Consider the following 22,553-nt stretch of genomic DNA (forward strand, 5'->3'; position numbering starts at 1 on the left):
AGAGACGATTTTTCAAGGCACTCTTTATTCTCCAAAACACTAGTCAGTGATTTTTAACCTATTTCTTTCACTCTTTAACTTCTTTTAACAAGATTTCATCCTAGAATCTAGGGTTTTCATGGGGGAATTGGGGATTTTGGGTAAAACCTAAGAAAATTGAAATTTGGGGATTTAGACCTCAAATTGAGGTCGGATTCCAAATCCAATCATATATCTGGGCTCGAGGGTGAATGGGTAATCGGACTTTGGTCCGAATTTCGTGTTTGGACCAAGCGGGCCCGGGGTCGATTTTTGACTTTTTGGGGAAAACTTTATAAAACCTATTATATGCATTGGAGTTAATTCATTTAGCATTTATTGATATAGTTAAGTAACTTGTGGCTAGATACGAGCGAATTGATGGTGGAATCAAGAGGTAAAGCGATAGTTGAGGCTTGAATTGTGTTCGTGGCATCGAGGTAAGTGTTTGGTCTAACCTTAGATTGAGGGATTAGGAGTTGTGTCTTATTTGCTATTTATTAATTGTGGAGTATGATGTATAGGCATGGTGACGAGTATCTATACGTCGGTGTCAAGTATGCCAGTGAGTCTTGTATTGTAATTGGTGTGACTCCGTTGTGGTTTATTCGTGCTTCATATGAGGATTATCATTATTGTTCCCTTGTCGGGATGTTGTTGTGATATTATTGTTCCCTTGCCGAGATGTGTCATTATATTATTGTTCCCTTGCCGGAATTCTTTTATGATTGGTGTTGATAAATGAAAAGGGAGCGGGTTGCACGCCTATAATGGTACTATATGAAATGGGAGCGGGTTGCACGCCTGCAATGGTACTAAATGAAACGGGAGCGGGTTGCACGCCTGCAACGGTACTAAATAAAATGGGAGCGGGTTGCACGCTTGCAACAGTACTATATGAAATGGGATCAGGTTGTACGCCTGCAACGGTATTACATGTGTACTTGTTTCTTATTTCCTTATCTTTTGCTGGTAATTGATTTATGGCATTCTTTACATTTCTCTATTGTTATTCTGTTGTTATCTGTTACTCCCGCAGCATGTTTCCCCCACCCAACTTTAGCTATAATTATCTGCTTTTATTTCCGTTGTATATGATTTAACTGCACAGGTTTATTTAGTAGTCTAGTCTTAGCCTCGTCACTACTTCGCCGAGGTTAGGCTAGGCACTTACCAGCACATGGGTCGGTTGCGCTGATACTACACTCTGCACTGTGTGCAGATACTGATACTGGAGCGTTTGGACCGTAGCTTTGGGTTGCTGCCTTCAGTCCATTCGGAGATCCAAGGTAGTCCTGCAGGCGTCCGCAGGCCTTGGCGTCTCCCTCTATCCTTTTATCTCGTTTCATTTACGTATTTCAGAAACAGTGTTGTATTTATTTTTCGGACCTTGTTTGTAGTATTCCTAGACCGTCTGTGAAGTTGTGACACCACTTTTGGGTAGTTTTGTTTAAGAAATTGTATTAGAAATATTTAAATGGTTTTATTTATTTTTTCCGCTTGTTTAAATTTCGCTGTTTATAAAATATTGGTTTAAAATTGTTAAAGGATTTAAAATGGGAAAAAGGTAAATTGTTCAAAACGGTTGGCTTGCCTAGCTTTCACTAGTAGGCACCATCACGATTCCCGAGGGTGGAAAATTCGGATCGTGACAATTAGCTTGCCACTTGGCTTAACATAATGTCAATTATATATGATAATTTTCTTGCTTTAATATATATATATATATATATATATATATATATATATATATATATATATATATATATATATATATATATATATATATATATAAATCGATTCAAAAAATATCCACTAGAACAACCAAAATAGTAGTTAGTTTATCAAAAAGATTTGGGAAAATCTTTCGTATTCATGATAGGGAAAAATGCATAAATGTTTGGACTTTCACGTAAAATATCTTAACTGAGTAGACCTTCTCTGTTGAAAAAGAATCCATTAAGTAGTTTTAACGAGAAACTTTTTATGAGTCACATAATCAAAATTGGATATGTGAGGCTCTCTTACTGTTTGACGAGTGGACTCACAAGTCCCACTTGCTTACTTTAAAACATAAAAATGAAAAAGACAACTTAAAGCTAAGTCCATATTTTTCCTATTCAAGAAGCTTAACAAAGAACCAAAATATAGTAATGTCAGAATGAGCAATTGAGTCAAAAATTCTGACCTAATTCTTAGAGAGGAAAAAAAGTGGAGGAAACTGACGGAATATTCTATATTTCTCAATAGCAAATGAGAGTGTTGATACACAATTATATAGTTTGTCAGTTATGTTAGCTCACATTTCACACATGCACATCATGTGCTCTAACTAACCGACTTTGTAATTAATTTCTTGACAGCTAATTAACAGCTAAGTGACTCTAATAACGACCGCTGCTAAGCTGCATTCTTCATTACTCTGCATCTTCCATTACTCCCCCTCAAGCTGCAAGGTAAAAGACATTGAGCACTCCTAGCTTGGAAAGAAGGATATGATGTTGACTGAAACCTAGACCTTTAGTTAAAAGGTATGTTATCTCAGACTACGTAGCAAGATACTTGGTTTGAATGAGACCTTCCTTCACCTTTTTCACGGACAAAATGACAATCAATGTCTATATGTTTGGTGCGCTTATGAAATGTGGGATTTTCTGCAAGTTGGATGGCGGCTTTGCTATCATCGTGAAGATTGGTTTGGATATAGGCACACCTAAATCTTGCAACAAGCCAACTAATCACACAACTTCTACCATACAAGCTATCGTGCTGTGATATTCAGCTTCTGCTGAGCTTCGACTAACTATGTGTTGTTTTTCGATTTCCATGAGATCAATGAGTCACCTAGTTTAATAACATATCCTGTGACAGAGCGTCTGGTATTAGGACAAGCGGACCAGTTAGAGTTGTAGTAGGCTGTTAAGTGAGTAGTTAAGGTCTGGCTTAGAAATACCCCTAAACCAGGGCGGCCTTTGATGTACCTTACTACCCTCAATACAACTTCCTAGTGTGACTTCTTTGGTTGCTGCATGAACTGACTGAGTACTTGTATTATGAAGCAAATATCTGGGCGTGTGATGGTAAGATAAATCAGCTTTCCCACCAGCTTTTGATAACTGCATATGTCTTCCAGTAGAGGATCATCAGTGTCACTTGTTAATTCGTCAAATTTAATAGTGATTAGTCTAGTATTAGCCTCAAATGGTGTTAAGGATGGCTTTGTACCACTGAGTCTAACATCAGAAACTAGTTTTACGGCATACTTCCTCTGATTGAGGAGTATCCCTTGCTTTGATCTCAACACTTCTATACCCAAGAAATATTTGTGTTCTCCAAGATCATTGACCTTAAAACTGTTGTGTAAGGTTTGTTTTGCCTCATCAATAAGGTCCTTTGTCACTCCCAGTGATAAGTACGTCATCAACATAGAGTAAAATGATTACAACACATCCTTCTCTCTGTTTAGTGAATAGAGAATGACCATGTGGACATTGGCAGTACCCAGCTTCCAATAGAACAATGGTTAGCTTGACATTTCATTATCTCGATGCTTGTTTGAGTCCATATAGAGACTTCAAAAGCTTGCATACCCTATACTTCCCATGATGACTGCAACCAGTTTTGCCATTTGGGAGAAAGTTTCATCATAGTTCAGTCTTTCCCTTTGTGTGTATTCCTTTGGCACTAAATGAGCCTTGTACTTTTCTATCTCTCTATTGGCCCTATATATGTTATTTTGTATACCCACTTTGAGTCTATTGCCCTTTTTCCAGCAGGTAGTCGAACTAATTCCTAAGTTTTGTTCCCTTCTAATGCATTAACTTTCTGCTGCATTGCTTGAATCCAGTTGTGAACTTCAGAAGCCTACTTGAATGACCCGGGCTCTGTTGGCATAGAGAAAGAACCCAATTAGGCTTGATATGTGGGATTGAGAAGAGTGTACGTTACATATTAAGAGATAGGATAGGAACAATGAGCTTTTGGCTTGAAAGAAATGACATAGTCATGAGCCAAACTGGAGGTCTGGTTGTTCTGCTTGGCCTCCCATATGAGTCTGCTTGAACATGATCATGCAGCTCATTGTTTTGATCTCCTTCTACTGATACTTCAAGTTGTCGGATCTCAACCTAATCAGGTCCTGTAACTGCATGGGCTTCATTTGTTTGAGGTTGATCCACTGCTTCTCATGTGTCAGGTGTTGCATCATTGGAATTTTGTGAATCAATAACTGAATCTTCCACTCCTTGCATTATATCTAGTGTTGTTGAATTTATGGCTTCATGTATCAGTTCCTCTTCAGCATGATGCTCATCATGAGAATCTTCTACATATGTCTGACTTACCCTTGTGTTCATTGTCTCTTGAACAGAGAAATGTCAGCCAATTCCTCTTGTGTTTCAGTTTTGAAAGGAAATATTGATTCCTTGAACTGAACATCTCTACTAACAAAAAATTGATAGTCTTCAAGATCATATAGTTTTTATGCTTTCTATGTGTTTGGATACCCTATAAAGATTGTCTTCCTAGCTCTTGTTGTGAACTTATCACCTTTAAATAACCTACTTGTATAATAAAGGCAGCCAAATACTTTAAGATGAGATAGTTGATGCGGTTGTCATGTAACAACTCAAATAGTGTTTTTCCTTGCAGCACTATTGATGGTAATTTGATAATCAAGTATACAGCAGTTCTAACACAATCTCCCAAGAATCCTATAGGCATTGTAGTCTGAAAACTCAATGCTCTTGCTACTTCTAGTATATGTCTATGTTTTTTCTTACAACTTCATCTTATTGTGGAGTGTATGAACAATTACTTTGATGAATTACACCACAAGAAGCTAGAAATTTATTGCATTTTGAGTTTAAAATCTCACTAACATTATCCGATCTAAGGATCTTAATGTTCTTGTCAAACTAATTCTTTATTAAAGCAAAGAAGTTCTTCAACACTACAAACACTTCACATTTGGATTGAATTAAATAGACCTAAGTGTATTTGTTGTGATCATCGACTATGGTAACAAAATAGTACTTCTTATCATATGTAGGTTTTCTGTATGGACCCCATATATCTAAGTGCACAAATGGAAAGGACTACTTAAACTACTATTGCTATTAGGAAACTTTAGTCTGCTTTGTTTTGACAAGAGACAAATTTCACAGCGTTCCAGAATTTCAGCATTTACTTTATTCTTGAAATCTGCAATGTGTTGCATTGCTCTAATAGGAATGCCCCAGTCTCCAATTCCATAGCTTTCCACTATTGTCCTCCCTATGAATTGTTGCTCCCACTACCGGTTTTATTGCTTCTTGTAATATGTACAATCCTTTTTTTCGTTACCAATCCCTAAAACCTTTCTACTGAAGAGTCCCTAGAATACACATAAATAAGGGAAAAACAAAGCCACACAAGAAAGCTGTTTGGTTATGTTTGACACTGAAAGAAAATTGAACTTGAAATCTGGGATATGTAAAACATTCTCAAGCTTATAGCTTCCTAGGATCACTGTATCCCCTACACTTGTGATCTCTGCTCTGCCACCAGTAGGTACTTTGTCACAACCTAAACCGATGGGCCGCGATGGGCACCCGGTACCTTACTCAACCGAGTACCAACGTAACATATCTTTCTTACTACATCATCGTATACACATGACATACAGGCCTAATAATCCAACATGATCCTTTATAAACTCAAAACATAGGCCGACAATGCCATACAATCTTTCACGTACATGACATATGTCTACAAGCCTCTAAGAGTACATAAATATCATAAAGGTCGGGACAGAGTCTCGATATACCAAACAATACATGTCTAAATCATACTAACCAAACAAGCAACTCCGAAGCAAATGAAGCACACCAACATCTTCTGCTGAGCTGATAGCCTACTTGGAGGACTCTCGACCTGTCTATCTGGACCTGCGGGCAAGAAACGCAGCGTCCCCAGGCAAAATGGACGTCAGTACGAATGATGTATTGAGTATGTAAGGTACATAAATAAGCACATAACAGACATGGAGGAAATATAGAGTAAATGACTCCACCTGTAACTTTGAAAACTTTGTAAATCATGAAATAATTAGAGTATCATGCATATGCGTATGAATGTCATGTCGTGCATAGGTACATGTCTCATAACATCATCAACCTCTGAGGGCATCCCATCATATCATCTTGGCCACTGTGGGCAAAATCATTAACGTATACCAGCTGATCAAGTGGTGGTACGTATATAACGTCATAACCTTTCCCATATCCTATATACATATATATACATACATATATATATGTATATAACGCCATTTGGTCATGGGTCAATGTACATGAATGCAATACATGAAAAGTACGTTAATAAAATATTTCGGGATGTCATAAGACCATTTTGCCTTTGAGTAATATCATAAAGTAAACTCTTTTCAACTTTCGTATTTTTCTGAGACCCATGAACAAATGATAAAATATTATGACACATGAAAATTCAAGAACATAGATATCTCTTATACTTCTATGAATAGAGTCATTTATGAAACTTGTGCATTTGCACGTTTCATTCGTATAGTATGGATCATGCCAAAAGAAAGAAGGGATGACCTTAACATACTTGAGCCGTTTCTCTTGACAATCTCTCTAACATACGTCAATTGCGATAACACGTAACAACTGATCGGAGTAGAGGAAAATTCATATGATATTCTTGAGAAAGATTGCACCATACTCCCTTATAATTGCAAAATCTCACTTTGATTTGAATTTTTGAAGGTCTTGCGTCGCTTATACGATATATGCAGAAGCATATTAAATGAACCAAGTAACGTTATAAGACTCACGTTCTTTAAGAGTCATAAGACTCTTTAAGTTATAGATGATAAAGAGATTTGGATCTGGATAATAACTTGAGTTACTAGACTCACGTTCTTTAAGAGTCTTAAGTTTAAGACTCTTTAATTTATTATTTCTTATACAAAGATGTGGGCCTACTTTCCTAGTGACTAAGATACAAAAAGGCTCTCTTAATGCCACCTATTCTATGGTTTTAAGAGTCACATTTGCATAAAGCTTTGGCTGCCACATTTTTTTTTGGGAGTTAATCTTATCCAAATATATCCCCAATTAATTAGGAATGTCTCTTTACTCGGTAATTAATCAATTACCCGTAAAATTGAGAATTATTCTCACTTACTTAAATATTACTCACTTTTCACATACCTTATACACCTTAATATCATGATCATGTGGTACCTTTTATGGTACTAGTCCATAAATACTAGGTATTTTAGCTAGGGCCATATTATCCCAAAATGTCGAACCTCGATGAAATTCATTTCCTTCAATTTGCTTACCCTCTCACCTTCACGAATTTACTTATCACTTGTTTAAAATAGCATAATACTTATAGTCTCACTATAATCTCATTCCCAAACTTACGTCGATTAACTTACGACGAAACTTTATCGTATGAAAATGCGGGATGTAACATCTCATTTCCGAGCTTCCCTTAATGTATTTATGGTGTGTTTTCATGTACGAAAATATGGGGTGTAACACACTTGCACTCTACTGTTACTTTGATCTCTCAGTGTTCTAAAGGTAGTTAACAACTCCTTGATGTAATGATCATGTATTTATTATTCATTCATTGGCAAAGTTATTGGATAATAGTGATGTCTTACCTATCATGTTACCAGTTATGTTGCTTGCACAGTCATTTGATGCAGACTTATCCAGCATATTTGGGATCTGCTTATAATGTTGTTCAGTGAAAAAATGACCTTGTCCTTGTACCTCTGATGAGTTCACATTTTCTCCCGCTACTGTAGAATTGGCAAAAGGCATGAATCCACCAACTTGTGTGTTTTTTTTCTTGCTCTTAAAGTCTTGTGGACATCAACCAATTTTATAGATGTTTTCCTTTAAGTGCCCCTTGTATCCACAATGTTCACAGATTATATTAGGTTTCTTAAGCTTAAAACCTTGGTGTGTTCTTCCCGCTAACATTGTTAGGGGATCCCCGTTCATATCAACTACACCTAGGGACCTTTGACTCTCCTCTTGAGACACTTTTGCATATGCTTCATTCGTTGACACTTCTGGTCTCCTTGCTAGTAGATTACTTCTAACATTACTGTAGGTTTCATTAAGTCCCATAAGGAACTATAACAACCATTGTGATCTTAAATGCACAACATAAGGCAAAGACTCCTAACAATCACAAGAAGGTAAGGGAGCTAAAACATTTAACTCATCCCAAAAATCCTTCATCTTAGAATAATAGAAGGTGACTGAATCAGTACCCTATCTTAAAGTGGGAAAGTCCACAAATGATATATCCTAGTCAAATTTGATCTATCAAATCGCTCCTGAAATTTACTCCATACCTTCTTAGCATTAGAAGCATACACGATACTGGGCATTAGTTCATTCGCGACTGTATTTCCTATCCACGACAGAACATGTGTTGCACTTCTCCCACTATTCTGCTAACTCTCCTCTATACATGCTTTTGACATAGGTTCCATCCACAAAACCTAATTTGATTTTGCCTCGAAGAGCCAATTTAATCGCTCTACTCCACAACGCGTAATTATCTGGCCCTGTGAGCTTGAGAGGGATTAAGACTAGTCCAGCCGCATCTCAAGTTGGAAGATACAGTGGGTGATTGTGGTCTAGTGAGGTAACCTCATTTCATGCCATTGTTGCTGAGATTGAAGCTTTGTGTTCTTCTGCAATTAACAGAATTACATTGGTCAAATATCGTCCTCAAAGCACCTGCTCTAATACCATCGCAGAATGAGCAATTGAGTCGAGAATTCTGACCTAATTCTTAGAGAGTGGAAGAAGAAAAGAAGAGGAAATTGACGGAGTATTCTATATTTCTCAATAGCAAATGAGAGTTGATACACAGTTATATAGTTTGTCAGTTATGTTAGCTCACATTTCACACGTGACAATCACGTGCTCTAACTAACCGACTTTGTAACTAATTTCTTGATAGCTAATTAACAGCTAAGATAAGTGACTCTAATAACGACCATTACTAAGTTGCATTCTTGCTTTATTGCATTCTCCATTACTCTGCATCTTCCATTAAGTAATAAAATAAAAGTAAAAATAGTGTAATAAAATATCGGCAATCGGCTAAATGCTTATGATTACAGCATGGTTATAACTTATTTTCTAAAGTATCTATTTTGTACCACGAGTAGTAATTCTAGCATCCTAAATTTACTATCTTAGCTTACTTTTTTTTATTCCTCTTACAAAAAAACAGTAAAATTGATTTATATATTCAAGTTAAAAGAATATGTTAAGATGATAGTTAGATATGCAAACTAGAAGCACGAAAAGTTAAGAGTGATCAGAGGGGAACCAGAATTTAAAGCTAATGCGCTTTGGATTCTATTGCTTCTAAGTTATTGGATCTTAAATTAATGATTTATACATATACAATGAACTTTTTTAAAAAAAAAATACAAAGTTATATGTGTCCATTAAAAAAAATACTTTAGTTTTAAAGTAAGCAAGGGAAGCCTATGAGTCCAGCTGTTAAGTAATCAGAGAGCAACACATAAGTAGTGGTTGACTATATGACTCATAAATAAAATTTTGTTAGAATACGCCGAGTTATAGATGTCCATTAATACCCCTACGGCTTTTTGAAGCAAGCAACTTACAATAACTAATATAAGCAGCTTGCAAACAGCTCCAGAAAAGCATTACAGTAACTTCCTGAAAGGTTTTGTAGTAACTTCCTTTCTTCTAAAAATAGGGAGCCGAAATAATTCGTTTTGTATACATCAAGAGAAATAAAATCTCTGTCCCTCGATCGGGCTATATCTCCTGTCTGCATTTATTTAATTTAAGATTAATATCATCTGCTGATTTCATCATTATAGTCTATAAAATTTTTAAAATTTCTGAAATTTGCTAGTGGTCAACTTTTTTGTGTGTGTATTTAAAATTGATCTTTTTCTATACTGAAGAGCAATTAAATATTAATAATATATTAAAGTAATCCAAACTAATCATTGGCCACTTAAATAATATTTTCTTTTGAAAAAAGATCATTATTGGCCCCCTGAAACTTTTGGAGTTCGTTATTAATTAAGCAAAAGAAAAACTAATTTTGTTATATTACACGCATGTAAAAAATCTAAATTCTAGTTGATATGAAAGGATAAATGAACAACCTAGGGTTGGGGAATGGGGATTAAAGTTAATAGTTTTTTTATTTTTTATTTTTTTTAAATATTTAATAATTAGTTAATTTGAATTTAATTAATTTTTGGTCTACGGGCCGGCCCAACCCAGTCTCGCTCAAGCCTCAAGGGCCGACGACTGACTTGTGCCGGACTTATAAACCTCAATTTTAAATGAGCTCAAAAAATCCTAACCCAGCATCATCCAAATAGCGAGCTAGTTTGGGCTGACATCACCGGCCAAGCCCATTTTGACGGCCCTAGCTTTGAATAAGCCAATTGTGAGAGTGTAAGACAGTTTCTAAAGAAAATTCATCTTGTTTAAAATGGGAGAAATTAAAAAATAGCCAGATTTACAAGTGGTCATTCAAGAATAGTCACAGTTTCAAAAGTAATCAAAATTTAGCCACTTTTCGTATAAAGATAAATTTGAACGAAAATACTGTTCAAAATCCGAAAAAATACTCCAGTATAATATACTGGAATTCCAGCATATTATACTGGAACTTCAGTCTAATATACTGAAATTCCAGTATAATATACCGGTCCAGCATAATATACTAGAGTTTGGAGCACCGGTGCTCCAGTCTCTAATATATTATACTGGAGCTAGCAAAGTATACCGGTCCAGCATAATATGCTGGAAGTTCATATACAGGTGCACCGAACTCTTGTATATTATGCTGGACCGGTCTTTGTTGCAGCAAAATAATGATTATTTTTTAATGATTTGGCAAATACCGACTATTTTTGAATAATTAATCCCAACAACGGCAAGATCATGCTATTTTGTAATTTAAAACTTCTAAATTGAATACATTTGACAACAATAACGACAACAACAAGGTTGGAGGATAGTGTGCACCCACACTTACCTTTGGTGGCCGATGGGGCAGAGAGCCGATGGGCTAGAGAGGCTGTTTCATTGAATACATTTGACAATCCTATGGTATTTGGTCTTTCCTCCATCGAAAGCCAGGTGAAACTCAGTCGGAAATAGTGCAACAACAATGTCGAAGCGCAAGCGTCGAGGGACGGCAAAGAGCACTAACAGCACCCTTCTTAACCCTTCAGGTACCTCTTCACTCAATCTTCTTCTTCTATCTTCCAGTGAGAAGGTTTTAATTTTCACCTTGTAGTTGTAAAAAAAGAAAAGGATTTCTTTTCTCTCAATTATCGGGTGAACTAGGGCTTGATCGGAATCACGTTTATTTGCGTTGCTAGAACAGCTAATCAACTTCCTAATAAAGTTTGTAACTTTAGTTGGGCAAGTTCTGAAATTGCTTTTTAAAGTATAATAGTAGAATTTATGCGGACTTAGCTAATAGCCTGTTTGGCCAAGTTTCTTCAAAGGCAAAATTTTTTTTCTTTTTTTAAGAAAAAAGTATTTCTTTTCAAAGTTGAAGGGTTTGGTCAAGCTTTTAGAAGAAAAAAAGAAAAAAATGATTTTGAGGAAAGGATATGTTGTTTTTGTTAGACACAAAGTTTAAGAAAAAAAAGACTTTAGAAACTTGTGATCTAAAACAAGCCATATATATTTGTGTGGCTATAAATCATCTTATTAGGGATAAATTGAGAAATTCAAAGTTAAATTATTTTTCAAATATACAAAGTTATCATTCTTTCCTGGGACATACTGAAAAAGAAAGAATATCATAAGTTGGGATGGAAGGAGTACCGTTTATTTAAAAGTAGGACTTTTTTTTTTTTTGAGATGATTATTTAAAAGTAGGACTTACATTAAATTTCATGCTTTACCGAGAGTAATTTAGTTTAACTAGAGATTTGAATGTCAGCGTAGTGTAGGATAAGTGTGACACTAGAAAAAACGTTGTATCAGGAAATTACTAATTTGTCTCAATTTGATACAAATTCTTGAGTATTGGAATGAATGGACCTAAATATGGAATGGATATAAAAAGATTCGTTGTATAATCAACACTGACTAGTTTGAAGTTGAGGCTTAGTTGATTGATAGTATAACTTAGCTCTGAATACATTCCTTATGTTGTTGCAAATGCACCCAATACACAAAACTTCATTCAGAGGAAAGGAGCCATTTTAGACCTTCAAAAGCAATCAAGTTAGCCAACAATCATATCACCCTATAAACTTCTTCACTTGTCCTTCCATATGTAACTCCTTCCTCGAAAGAATTGGATGCTTCTATTGTACCTTAACATTAAAGAAACACCGTCAAACAGTGGTGGATGCTGAAGTTCAAGTTAGCGGGTGCTAGTATCGTGACACCCACTATGCCTTTATGATAATGGGTGTAGGCTTAGTAGTGAATATATATTCTTTGAATTTTTTTGACTAAACATGTAGAGGCTAAGCTGCACTCCCACTGCCACTTACTTACATCCCCCCCTGCCTGCTTTCTAGCCTCCTAAGCTGCAGAGTCTGCAGAAAGGTCTATAGGATGCCTAAGATGGGGGAATTGTAAATTGATATTTTATTTCTTTTGATTCCATTAGAAAAAAACTGTTGATTCCATAAGCAGAGGAATGAAGCTGCATCTTTATAAATAAATGTGAAGTTAGAAGTTTCCGATCCAGTGACTACAATGAGCCACAGAAAAACACTGAATAAACCTTCTTATTTGCGACTCGAGAGGAAAATAAAGTTGGTCTTCTCGCATTTTACATTTAAGGAAGTATGAGAACCTTTCTGAAAGCAATTTAGCTTGTACTATATCTGTATAAGTTTTTAGTTTTCGGTAACACCTCGTATAGTGACCCTTTTAAGTACTCCATTTTGGTCTATGAAGATGGACACTTCATATCCAAGTGTTATCGAGATCATTCTGTGCTTTAATGATGTGAACTTTGATAGGAAAATAATCTCCATGATTTTGAAAGAGTCCCTTGTAGTATGTTTCATTTTTAGTACGAGATCACAAAGTTTATTTGGCGACTCGATTCCTTGTTTGCTGTAGAATCTTCTGCCCCTGAAATTGTGAATCATCAGCAATCCGGAAATTGCTCATTGCATAAAAATGTCCCTCGACAGCAAAGATCAAAGGGGGGACTACAAACTTCTGGTATTACTAATACCCTGCAATCTTTACATATTGTTTGATCAGCTTGCTGACTTGTGTATCTTTATCTCTGACGATTTTAGTCTATTCAACATTGGAATAAACATTTGTTTGCACCTTTATTCATTTCATGTAGTCTATTTAGTTTGATGTAAATTTAGTTTTCTTCAAATTTAGATCAACGCATAAATAAGACCGACATTTGATATAAGATTGGGACAAAAAGAGTTAGGTTAATGGAGGGTTAAATTTGGATTTCTGGCATAATATTCTAAACATTTTCTGGGTATGGTACATTTCTAGTCCTTATAATTTTGTATTTGCACTTTTCACCCTTACGATTTTTGGCACATTAGTACAGTGTATTATCTATTTGCCTGCTGCTGTCGTAGATTCACTGAGTTCTATCCTAATTTTAGTAGAACTTTTTGTTTTCTTTTACCTTTTTCCCTTTTAGATAAGAACAAATCACAAAACATAATGGATCGAAATAGTGAAACCGATGTATCAGATAACAAACCACTTGACAAGGAAGATAAGAAACTTCCCATCAATCTTGCAACTTCTATAGAGAGGGTTGGGTTCTTGTGTGGAGGGTGGGTGATGTGGCAGGCTATTTCTCTTCAATTTACTGTCAAAGCAATGATTAAGCTACTGCCCAATGCTATAATCCATTCTAACCTTGAAGGTCATATATCTGTTTACTCAGATTTTCCATATCAAGATTTGTGAATGGGAAGGAGCATTGAGTTTTTAGATAGGAGTTAATAATGTACAGGAGCTAGCCTCTTTTTTGTACTCAGTATCTCCTGGATGCTTATTGAATGAAATCTAACTATACCTGATCAAAGAAAAAGGGAGTTGGAAGGAGCGATGTTGCTTCCCCCTCCTAGAGCATGGAAATCAATGTTGTGCTAATAGTTTCAGAGTTGCAAAGCTGATATCTTAATTTTCCACCTCAGCAACTGATCAGGAAAGGATTAATATGGAATCCCCAAGTATGTCGCAGTTCAAACCATGATCATGTGCACTAACACGAAAAAGTAAGGTGACAGCTGATACAAGCCACTCTGAGGTTATGCCACACAAGCTTCTTGTTGTTCGCAGTTCAAAACACGGCCATGTTCACGTCAAAGGTGGAAAGTAAGATAACAGCTGATACGAGGCATTCTGAAGTTATCCCACTGCTACTTCTTGCTGTCATGGTTCAAGGAGGAACAATAGTCAAAAGGGGTTAGGCTCATGGAAATTTGACCGCTACTTGGAGTACTTTTGTAATCTAACTCTATGTTTGGTTGGGGTGAGGAAAGGTTGCTGAAGAGTAAGCAAAAATTGAGATTAAAAAGGTTATTTATCTTGTTTGTTAAGGAAGTAAAAGATGAAGAGAAGTAAATGTAGAGAGGTCGGCGGCCCTCCAAGATTGGATGGAAAGGAGGAAATGATGAATACTACTACCAATGAACTTTCTCTCCTTTACCCTCTCCTCAACTTTATGGAACCAAACAGTGTAAGAACCCAAGACTTATCAATTTCTCTTGTGAGCCTAACTTTTTTTTTTTGGGGGGAGGGGGGGGGAGGGGGGGTATAGGAGCATATGGAAATGGCATCCAGAAGATAGGAAGAACTCATTTACATGCCTTGACAGCTTGTGGTTCTACTTGTACTCAGAACGATCTCACAAAGCTAAGGTGTTGAATTGGATAACAAAAATGGAGAAGGGTCAAATATGCCCCTGGACTATTGAAAAAGATCTAAAAATATCCTTCATCGGTCAATGCTGAATTTTAAAAATAATTATTTAAATTCCACGTGGCAACTTGTTATTGGTCGAAATTAAGACATCTAACCTATTAGAAAGACTCATTCATATCTACTCGTTTTTTCGGACTAACCCGCCCCAACACTAACCTGACCCGAATAAAAAGTTCAAAATAAAAAAGACGCCCCCGCGTGGCAACATTACCAATTTGTTCTTCCTAAACGACGCGGTGCTAGTAAAGAGCTTATATGAGTAAGTTCCCAAGTAGGTGCTTCCGGATATTCTGCATTTCCAAGCATTGAGGAACTGGATTTTAACCTTTTTGGAACAACTAGGAGAAAGATATCAATCTTCTTGGAGCTCACTTGATGTAGCGACGAGTTGGTAGTGATATACTTTGTAGATTTTGAAATCATATAACTTTCTATGTCACGGTTTTGGTAGATTTTGGGGCCTCTTTTTTTTAGTTGAACTTTTTGTTTGGGTCGGGTTAGTATTTGAAGCGGGTTAGTATGAAAAACTGGTAGATATGGGTGGGTCTTTCTAATGTGTTAGATGTTTTAATTTTGGCCAATAAGAAGTTGCCATGTGGAATTTAAATAATTATTATTTTTAATTCAACATTGACCTAACGGTCAAAGGGAATATGTGAACCAAAAAGGTGGATGGAGGGGTATTTTTAGACCAATAGGTGAATGAAGGGTATTTTAAAACCTTTTTCAATAGTTCAAGGACATTTTTGATCCTTTTCCGTAACAAAAAAGAACATATTCTCGGAAAAATGTGTTTTTGTGTGTTTATTATTTACCTTATAAAAAAAATATATTTGTGTTTTCATAAATCATCTCATTAAGGGTAAAATGAGAAGTTCAAAGTTAGATTGTTTTCCAAATATAGAAAGGTATCAATCTCTTTTGGGATAGTCTAAAAAAAGAAAGAGTATAACATATGGGGGGGGGGGGGGAGTTAAAAATAGGACTCAGTTGTTGTTACACTTACATTAAGTTTCATGCTTTACAGAGAATTTTTAGTTTAATTAAAGATTTGATGTCAGTGTAGTGTAGGATAAGTGTGAGATTAGAAAAAACTACAGTATTAGAAAATTCCTAATTGTCTCATTTGGGACAAATTCTTGAGTATTGGAATGAATGGACCGGAATGGATATAAAAGATTCGTCGTATAATCGACACTGACTAGTTTGAAGTTGAGGCTTAGTTGATTGATTGATAGAAAATATAACTTAATTCTGAATGCATTCATTATGTTGTTGCAAATGCACCAAATACATGAAACTTCATTTAGAGGAAAGTAGTCAATTTAGTCTGTCAAAAGCAATCGAGTTAAACAACTATCACCCTATATAAACTTCTTCACTTGTCATTTCCCTCAAAAAAACTGGATGCTTCTGTTGTACCTTATAACCTTAAAGCAACAATGTTAAACAGAGGCAGATGCTGAAGTTTAAGTTAGTGGGTGCAAGGTACCATCACACCAACTACACCTTTGTGACAGTGGGCTTGAGCTAGTTGGAATATATTTTTATTTTTAAAAAAAATTTAACCCTGCCTGCTTTCTTGCCTCATCAAGCTACAGAGTTTGCAGAAAGGTTTATAGGATGCTTAAGGTGGGGGAATTGTAAATTGATATTTTACTTGTGTTCATTTTATAAGCAGAAGGATGCAACAACTATATCGGGATAAAAAAACATGAAGTTAGACGTTTCGAGTCCACAGACTAAAATCGGCCACAGAAAAACGCTAAACAAACCTTCTTATTTTGGGACTGGGATGGAAAATGAAGTTGGTCTCCTCTCATTTTTCTTCTATAAGAAGTGTCTAAATTTTACTGTTATTTCAATCTAAGCATCATTAGTTTCTATGGTTTTATTGTTCATGACATTCGAAGGAAGTATGAAAACCTTTCTCAAAGCAACTTAGCTTGTACTAGTTATATCTGTATGAGTAAGTTTTTAGTTTTTCGCAACACCTGGTATAATGACTCTTTTAAGTAGTCTTTGAGTCCATGAAAATGGATACTTTATATCTAGGTCTTTTCCACATCATTTTGTGCTTTTATGATGTGAACTTTGATAGAAAAATAATCCCCGAAATTTTGTAAGAGTCCCTTGTAGTATGTGTTCATTTTAGTATGAGATCACAAAGTTTATTTGGCGATTCGATTGCTTGGTTTGTTGTAGAATCTTCTGCCCCTGAAATTGTGAATCATCAGCAAGCCGATATACATACTCATGCAGATCAAAACATAAAAGGCATCCATGTACCTGAAGAAACAAGTAGCTTCAATCAATACTGCTCATTGCGTAAAAATGTCCCTCGGCGGCAAAGATCAAAGGGAGGACTACAATCTTCTGGTACTACTAATACCCTGCAACATTACATTTGTTTGATCAGCTTGCTGACTTGTGTATATTTATTTCTAAGGATTCTAGTCTATTAACATTGGAATAAGCATTTGTCTGCACCTTTATTCATTTCATGTAGTCTATATGGTTTGTTGTAAATTTAGTTTTCTTCAAATTCGGATCAACACTTAAATAAGACCTGCATTTGATATAAGTTTGGGACAAAAAGGATTATCTAACGGAGAGTTAAATTAGGATTTCTGGTGTAAGATCCTCTATGTTCTTGGGTAAGGTACATTCCAGTCCTTATAATCTTGTAATTTTCACTTTTTCACCCCTACGATTTCTTGGCACATTAATACCGTATATTGTCTGTTTGCCTGCTACTATCATTGTTCACTGAGTTCTATCCTAATTTTTTACAGGTCCTTTTTTCTTTTACATACGAATAAATCAGTTGAGAAGAACATAAGATATCAAAATAGTGAAAACAGTGTCTTAGATAACAAACCATTTAATAAGGAAGATAAAATGCCTTTTTTGTACTCTGTCGCATCCCTTGGATGCTTATTTTATGAAGTCTAACTTTACCTGATCAAAGAAAAAGAGAAGTGGGAAGGAGCAACATTGTTTCCCCCTCCTAGAGCATGGAAATCAACGTTGTGCTAATTATTTCAAAGTTGCAAAGCTGATATCTTAATTTACCACCCCAGCAACTGATGAGGAAAGGATTAATACGGAACTCCCAAGTACGTCACAGATCAGACCACGATCACGTGCACTTAGACGAAAAAGTAAGGTGACAGCTGATACAAGTCATTCTGAAGTTATCCCAGAGCAAGCTTCTTGTTGTTCGCAGTTTAAACCACGTGCACGTTCGCAAAAAAGACGGAAAAGTAAGATAACAGCTGATACAAGGTATTCTGAAGTTATCCCAAAGCATACTTCTCGTTTTCATGGTCAATCAAGGAGGAACAACAGTCAAAAGGGGTTAGGCTCATGGAAGTTTGAGCGGTACTTGGAGTAAGTTTTTATGACTTTTTTTCCTTAAATGTCCTAATCTGACACTATGTTTGGTTGGGGTGAGAAAAGGTTGGTGATGGGTAAGTTAAAAAAAAAGATTTAAAAGGTTATTTCTCTTGTTTGGTAAGGAAGTAAAAGATGAAGAGAAGTAAATATAGAGAGGTTGGCGCCCCTCCAAGTCTGCTTTTTTAGCCCCTCCGTTATTGGACGGAAGGAGGAAGTATATTACTTCCTTTCCATCTGTTTCAAACAATCGGAGGTGAATGATGAATACTACCAATGAACTTTCTCTCCTTTACCCTCTCCTAAATTTATGGAACAAACAGAGTGCAAGAACACCATGACTTATGACTTTCTCTTGTGAGCCTAACTTTTGGGGTTTTTTATAGGAGCATATGGAAATGGCATCCAGAAGATAGGAAGAACTCATTTACATACCTTGACAGCTTGTGGTTCTCCTTGTACTCAGAACGTTCTCACAAAGCTAAGGTGTTGAATTGGATTACAAAAAAGAACATATTCTCAAAAAAGTATATTTTTGTTCCCATTGTTATGTGGTAAGTATTTCTTCATATGTACTAGCTGTATGATTATGTAGAATTCTACAATTTAGATGTCTCTATAGACTGAGTTCCCACATTGGCAGGGGTCACTGGAGTCTCCTGATCTTTTGTCACCTTGATGAAAGTTTACAATCTAAAGCAAGAAGTCCTTGCATGTTGTTGCTTGATTCTTTGCAGATGGCAAATCCTGAGAGACTTGAACCTGGGATCAGAAAGTATTTCTTTCTCTCAGCCCACTGTTCCATTCTGGGCTTACTTTGAAATTATAATCCATTAAGATAGCAGTGTTTTCGTTGCAGATTTGTTATAGACATATTCAAAGCAGAGCACAGGCCAGAAACCAAGGACCAGATAAGGAAAATCCCTCTAATGATTCCAAAGGTGACAATATTATGTGCCGTTGTCTAATCTCGGTGCTTTTGCAATGCCATACTCATATAAAAGGTTTCAGGTTCCGCAGCAGAGAAATGATGAAGACTGTGGCAATTTTGTTTTGTACTACATAAACCTCTTCTTAGAGAGTGCTCCAGAAAATTTTAGCATCTCGAAGGGTTACCCTTACTTTGTAAGTTCCTCTCTACGAAAGTTTCACACTCTTACATTTCTAGAAATTACATAATCCTTGTTATAACTGGATGCTTTTTGCAATTTGGTGTTGCTTTATAGATGACAGAAGACTGGTTTACTCTTGAACGGTTGGAATGCTTTTGCCAAGAACTGCAATCTACTATTACGAGTACTTCTGATTCTGATGAATGCCTCCTAGATGACGGAGATGTAGTGTGTCTAGATTAGTGCTTGCAAAATAAGCAATTATCCATCCAACCCTCCCAACTAAAAATGGGAGGATAATTAATTTATTTAAACTGGGTCAAATATGGATCAATCCATTTCCATATAACCCTTTATAAAAATTGTATAAAACGGGTTCAAATATCAATCAATCCATATAATCCTGTATAAAAATTGGATAAAATGGGTTCAAATATGGATCATTCTCCTCCAGATCCCAGTTCCAGAAGTTGAAGCTCCTGCTACCCCTACTTGTTCAATTGTGCTTCATTGAACTTTAACACCTATATGGCCTTTGGATCAATTGCTGCTATCATCTGCGCCTTTGCTTTTTAGGGCTGTGGAAAGCTAGCTGCTGCTGCTACTCTCCTTTATGGAGTGAGCTTTTACTAGTACATTGTAAGAATTCTTAATTATTAATTTTTTGGAGCTGCTATGTAATGAATTAGTACTGACGTAGGATGATTAGGAGTTTTTGGGTTGTTTGTTCATATCTATGGGTTACCCTTGGATCGTTTTCCTTTTTATTCTGATCCCAGTTGACTGATGATGATTTCGTAAAAAGCATGACATGGGTATTATTTCTTGATGGTGGAAACAAAAAAAAAGAGACAGTTTTGCATTTGTTTTTGCCCCTTAAATGGTGTACTGCAGTCTGTATTTGGGACAATGTAGAAGCAAGATGAGAGATGATTCAAGTAACCTTCATAATTGGTCAATTCTAAATGGTTGCTATCATTTTCATATTCCTCATATCGCACTTCTCTTTGAACCATCACTTTTGCGGTTTGGATCAGTTCAAAATCATTCCACTTAATTCCACACAAAAACAATTTTTCTTTTCTCACACTGTGTCACTGAATTATTTGTGATTTATATTCAGTTTGTAAGTTTACTTTCACTCAAACCCTTGCTATATAGATTACTCAAACCCTTGCTATCGCACTTGTGTCCTTTTAGGTCTTTACTTAGTGGAGCAATATATAGAGGGAATTTACTGGTTGGAATATTATAAATTATCTTTGAATATTTCAGATGTAAAACAGTTAGAAGACAATATACCTACATTGGAAGAAGTATATAATAATACGCATCTCTTAGAACCCAAGACTTCAATTTAGCCTCTCTTTTTTTCTTTTCTTTTTTTGAGATGGTCGCTTTGACAACAGATATTGAGGCTATGACTCCCTCAACAATGACGATATTCGAGAGGCCATAAGGATAATACTCATATTATCTGACACTCAATCCATTCTCAATAGTTACTAAATATGGATGGGTTGGGTATTTTACCCGTTTTGTCTAATTCATTTTCAACCTGAATCCGACCTGTCCATTTGTCAACTCTAGTTTAGATAGAAATAAGTGAATGCAAGTGAATTAGTAATAGCATACACAAGATTTTGTTCAAGTGATGTCAGCCTATTTTCACAATACGGTTGTGAAGTGGTTTAGGTCTAGGACTATGGTGATTTTAAGGCTTTACTTTGGAATATTTTTAAGCGCTGTAAGAACAGTGTGAATTTACATGCTTTTCTAAAAATATTATTTTTATATATAGTGAAAAATTTGTGAATTGGTGTCGGATGACGCCCTTTTCTAATGGGTTTCTCTTCCACGGTGAATTAAACGGAAGGTTATCTTCAATTTGGTTACCTTCAAAATTGGGGAAAGGAAATGGGGGTTTACGCCCCCGAATGCAAGTATAAAGCTGGATGGATGGAGATTATTACTAGAATAATAATATAATATATTTACTAGCAAATGGAACTACAAACATCGATAAGTTTGCATCACTACAAATTTAGCCACAGTCTAAGCTCGTAAGTTTTCACTTGCAAGTCATCTTCAGAAAAATTTCTAGCCAACAGAAATAATGACACTAAGGGATCGTCTGATTTACAGATTAATAATATCAAGGATTATTGCTAATACATATTCTTACCTCACATTCTCTGTCATATAAATTAATGCGTAAATACATGTCTAAATTATACGGGAGTGGATTTGCTCCAGTGTTAATTGCGGGGCATTTGCATTTATACCCGCTTTTTGTGTCACGTTTTAACATGTGCCCGCTTTGCAAAAAAAATTGCAAGCGTACCCGCTTTTTCGCATAACTTCAGCATACGGGGCTGAAGTAGCAAAAGCAATCGCGCAAAACTTCATCATTCTAGTAGCCGGGCCTGAAGTTCAGCTCTAGAGCTGAAGTTTTTGTTTTGTAACTGTCAGCTTTAGAGCTGAAGTTTTTGTTTGTAACTGGCGAAGTTTTTGTTTGTAAGCTTCAGCTCTAGAGCTGAAATTTTTATTTTTTAACTATCGAGCTGAAGTTTTTGTTTGTAAGCTTCAGCTCTAGAGCTGAAGTTTTTGTTTGTAAGCTCTAAGTTTTTATTTGTAAGCTTCAGCTCTAGAGCTTCCATCTCCTTGAGTCCGCGTCATTTATATCCAGACTTGACATGTGAGAATGCAAGAATGATTGAAAGATTATTACTTTTTGCTCTTTCGGTCCAGTTAACTTAAACCTAATTGTTCAGCATTTCACCAGATAGAGTGCTAAACGATGTTGCAGCCAATGTACTTATGTAGTTAGCTATAATCATATTTCTCTGCACATGCAGTTCATATCCTTTGCACAGTTCAGCAGAAGCTAATAAACTTCTTTGACGAAGGTGATTTAGGGCCAGTTTAGGATGACCTTTCGCAGTACAAAAATTGGCCAATCAGATAACTTTGTTTGTCAATGCCTTCGGCAAATAGAAACAAATTATAATATATTTTTTCTTTTTACTTG

At 35.9% G+C, this 22,553-nt stretch overlaps 1 protein-coding gene across 4 annotated transcripts; it reads left to right on the forward strand.

Moving 5' to 3' along the window:
* The first annotated feature begins 11,042 nt into the window (after positions 1-11,042).
* LOC104225061 (ubiquitin-like-specific protease 2) lies at positions 11,043-20,309 on the forward strand. Of its 4 annotated transcripts, none has more exons than XM_009776821.2 (9): positions 11,043-11,296; positions 13,161-13,265; positions 17,220-17,393; positions 18,098-18,407; positions 18,797-18,964; positions 19,054-19,185; positions 19,270-19,351; positions 19,422-19,535; positions 19,637-20,309. In XM_009776821.2, exons 1-9 carry the CDS (start codon positions 11,233-11,235, stop codon positions 19,763-19,765), a joined length of 1,278 nt encoding a protein of 425 aa, XP_009775123.1. In that variant the 5' UTR covers positions 11,043-11,232; the 3' UTR covers positions 19,766-20,309. The 4 variants fall into 4 exon arrangements, with proteins under 4 accessions (XP_009775123.1, XP_009775124.1, XP_009775125.1 ...); XM_009776822.2 differs by having other exon boundaries at positions 17,277-17,393; XM_009776823.2 differs by lacking the exon at positions 13,161-13,265.
* The last annotated feature ends 2,244 nt before the right edge of the window (positions 20,310-22,553 follow it).

Source organism: Nicotiana sylvestris, chromosome 2 (genome assembly GCF_000393655.2).
Source record: "Nicotiana sylvestris chromosome 2, ASM39365v2, whole genome shotgun sequence".
NCBI lineage: Eukaryota > Viridiplantae > Streptophyta > Magnoliopsida > Solanales > Solanaceae > Nicotiana > Nicotiana sylvestris.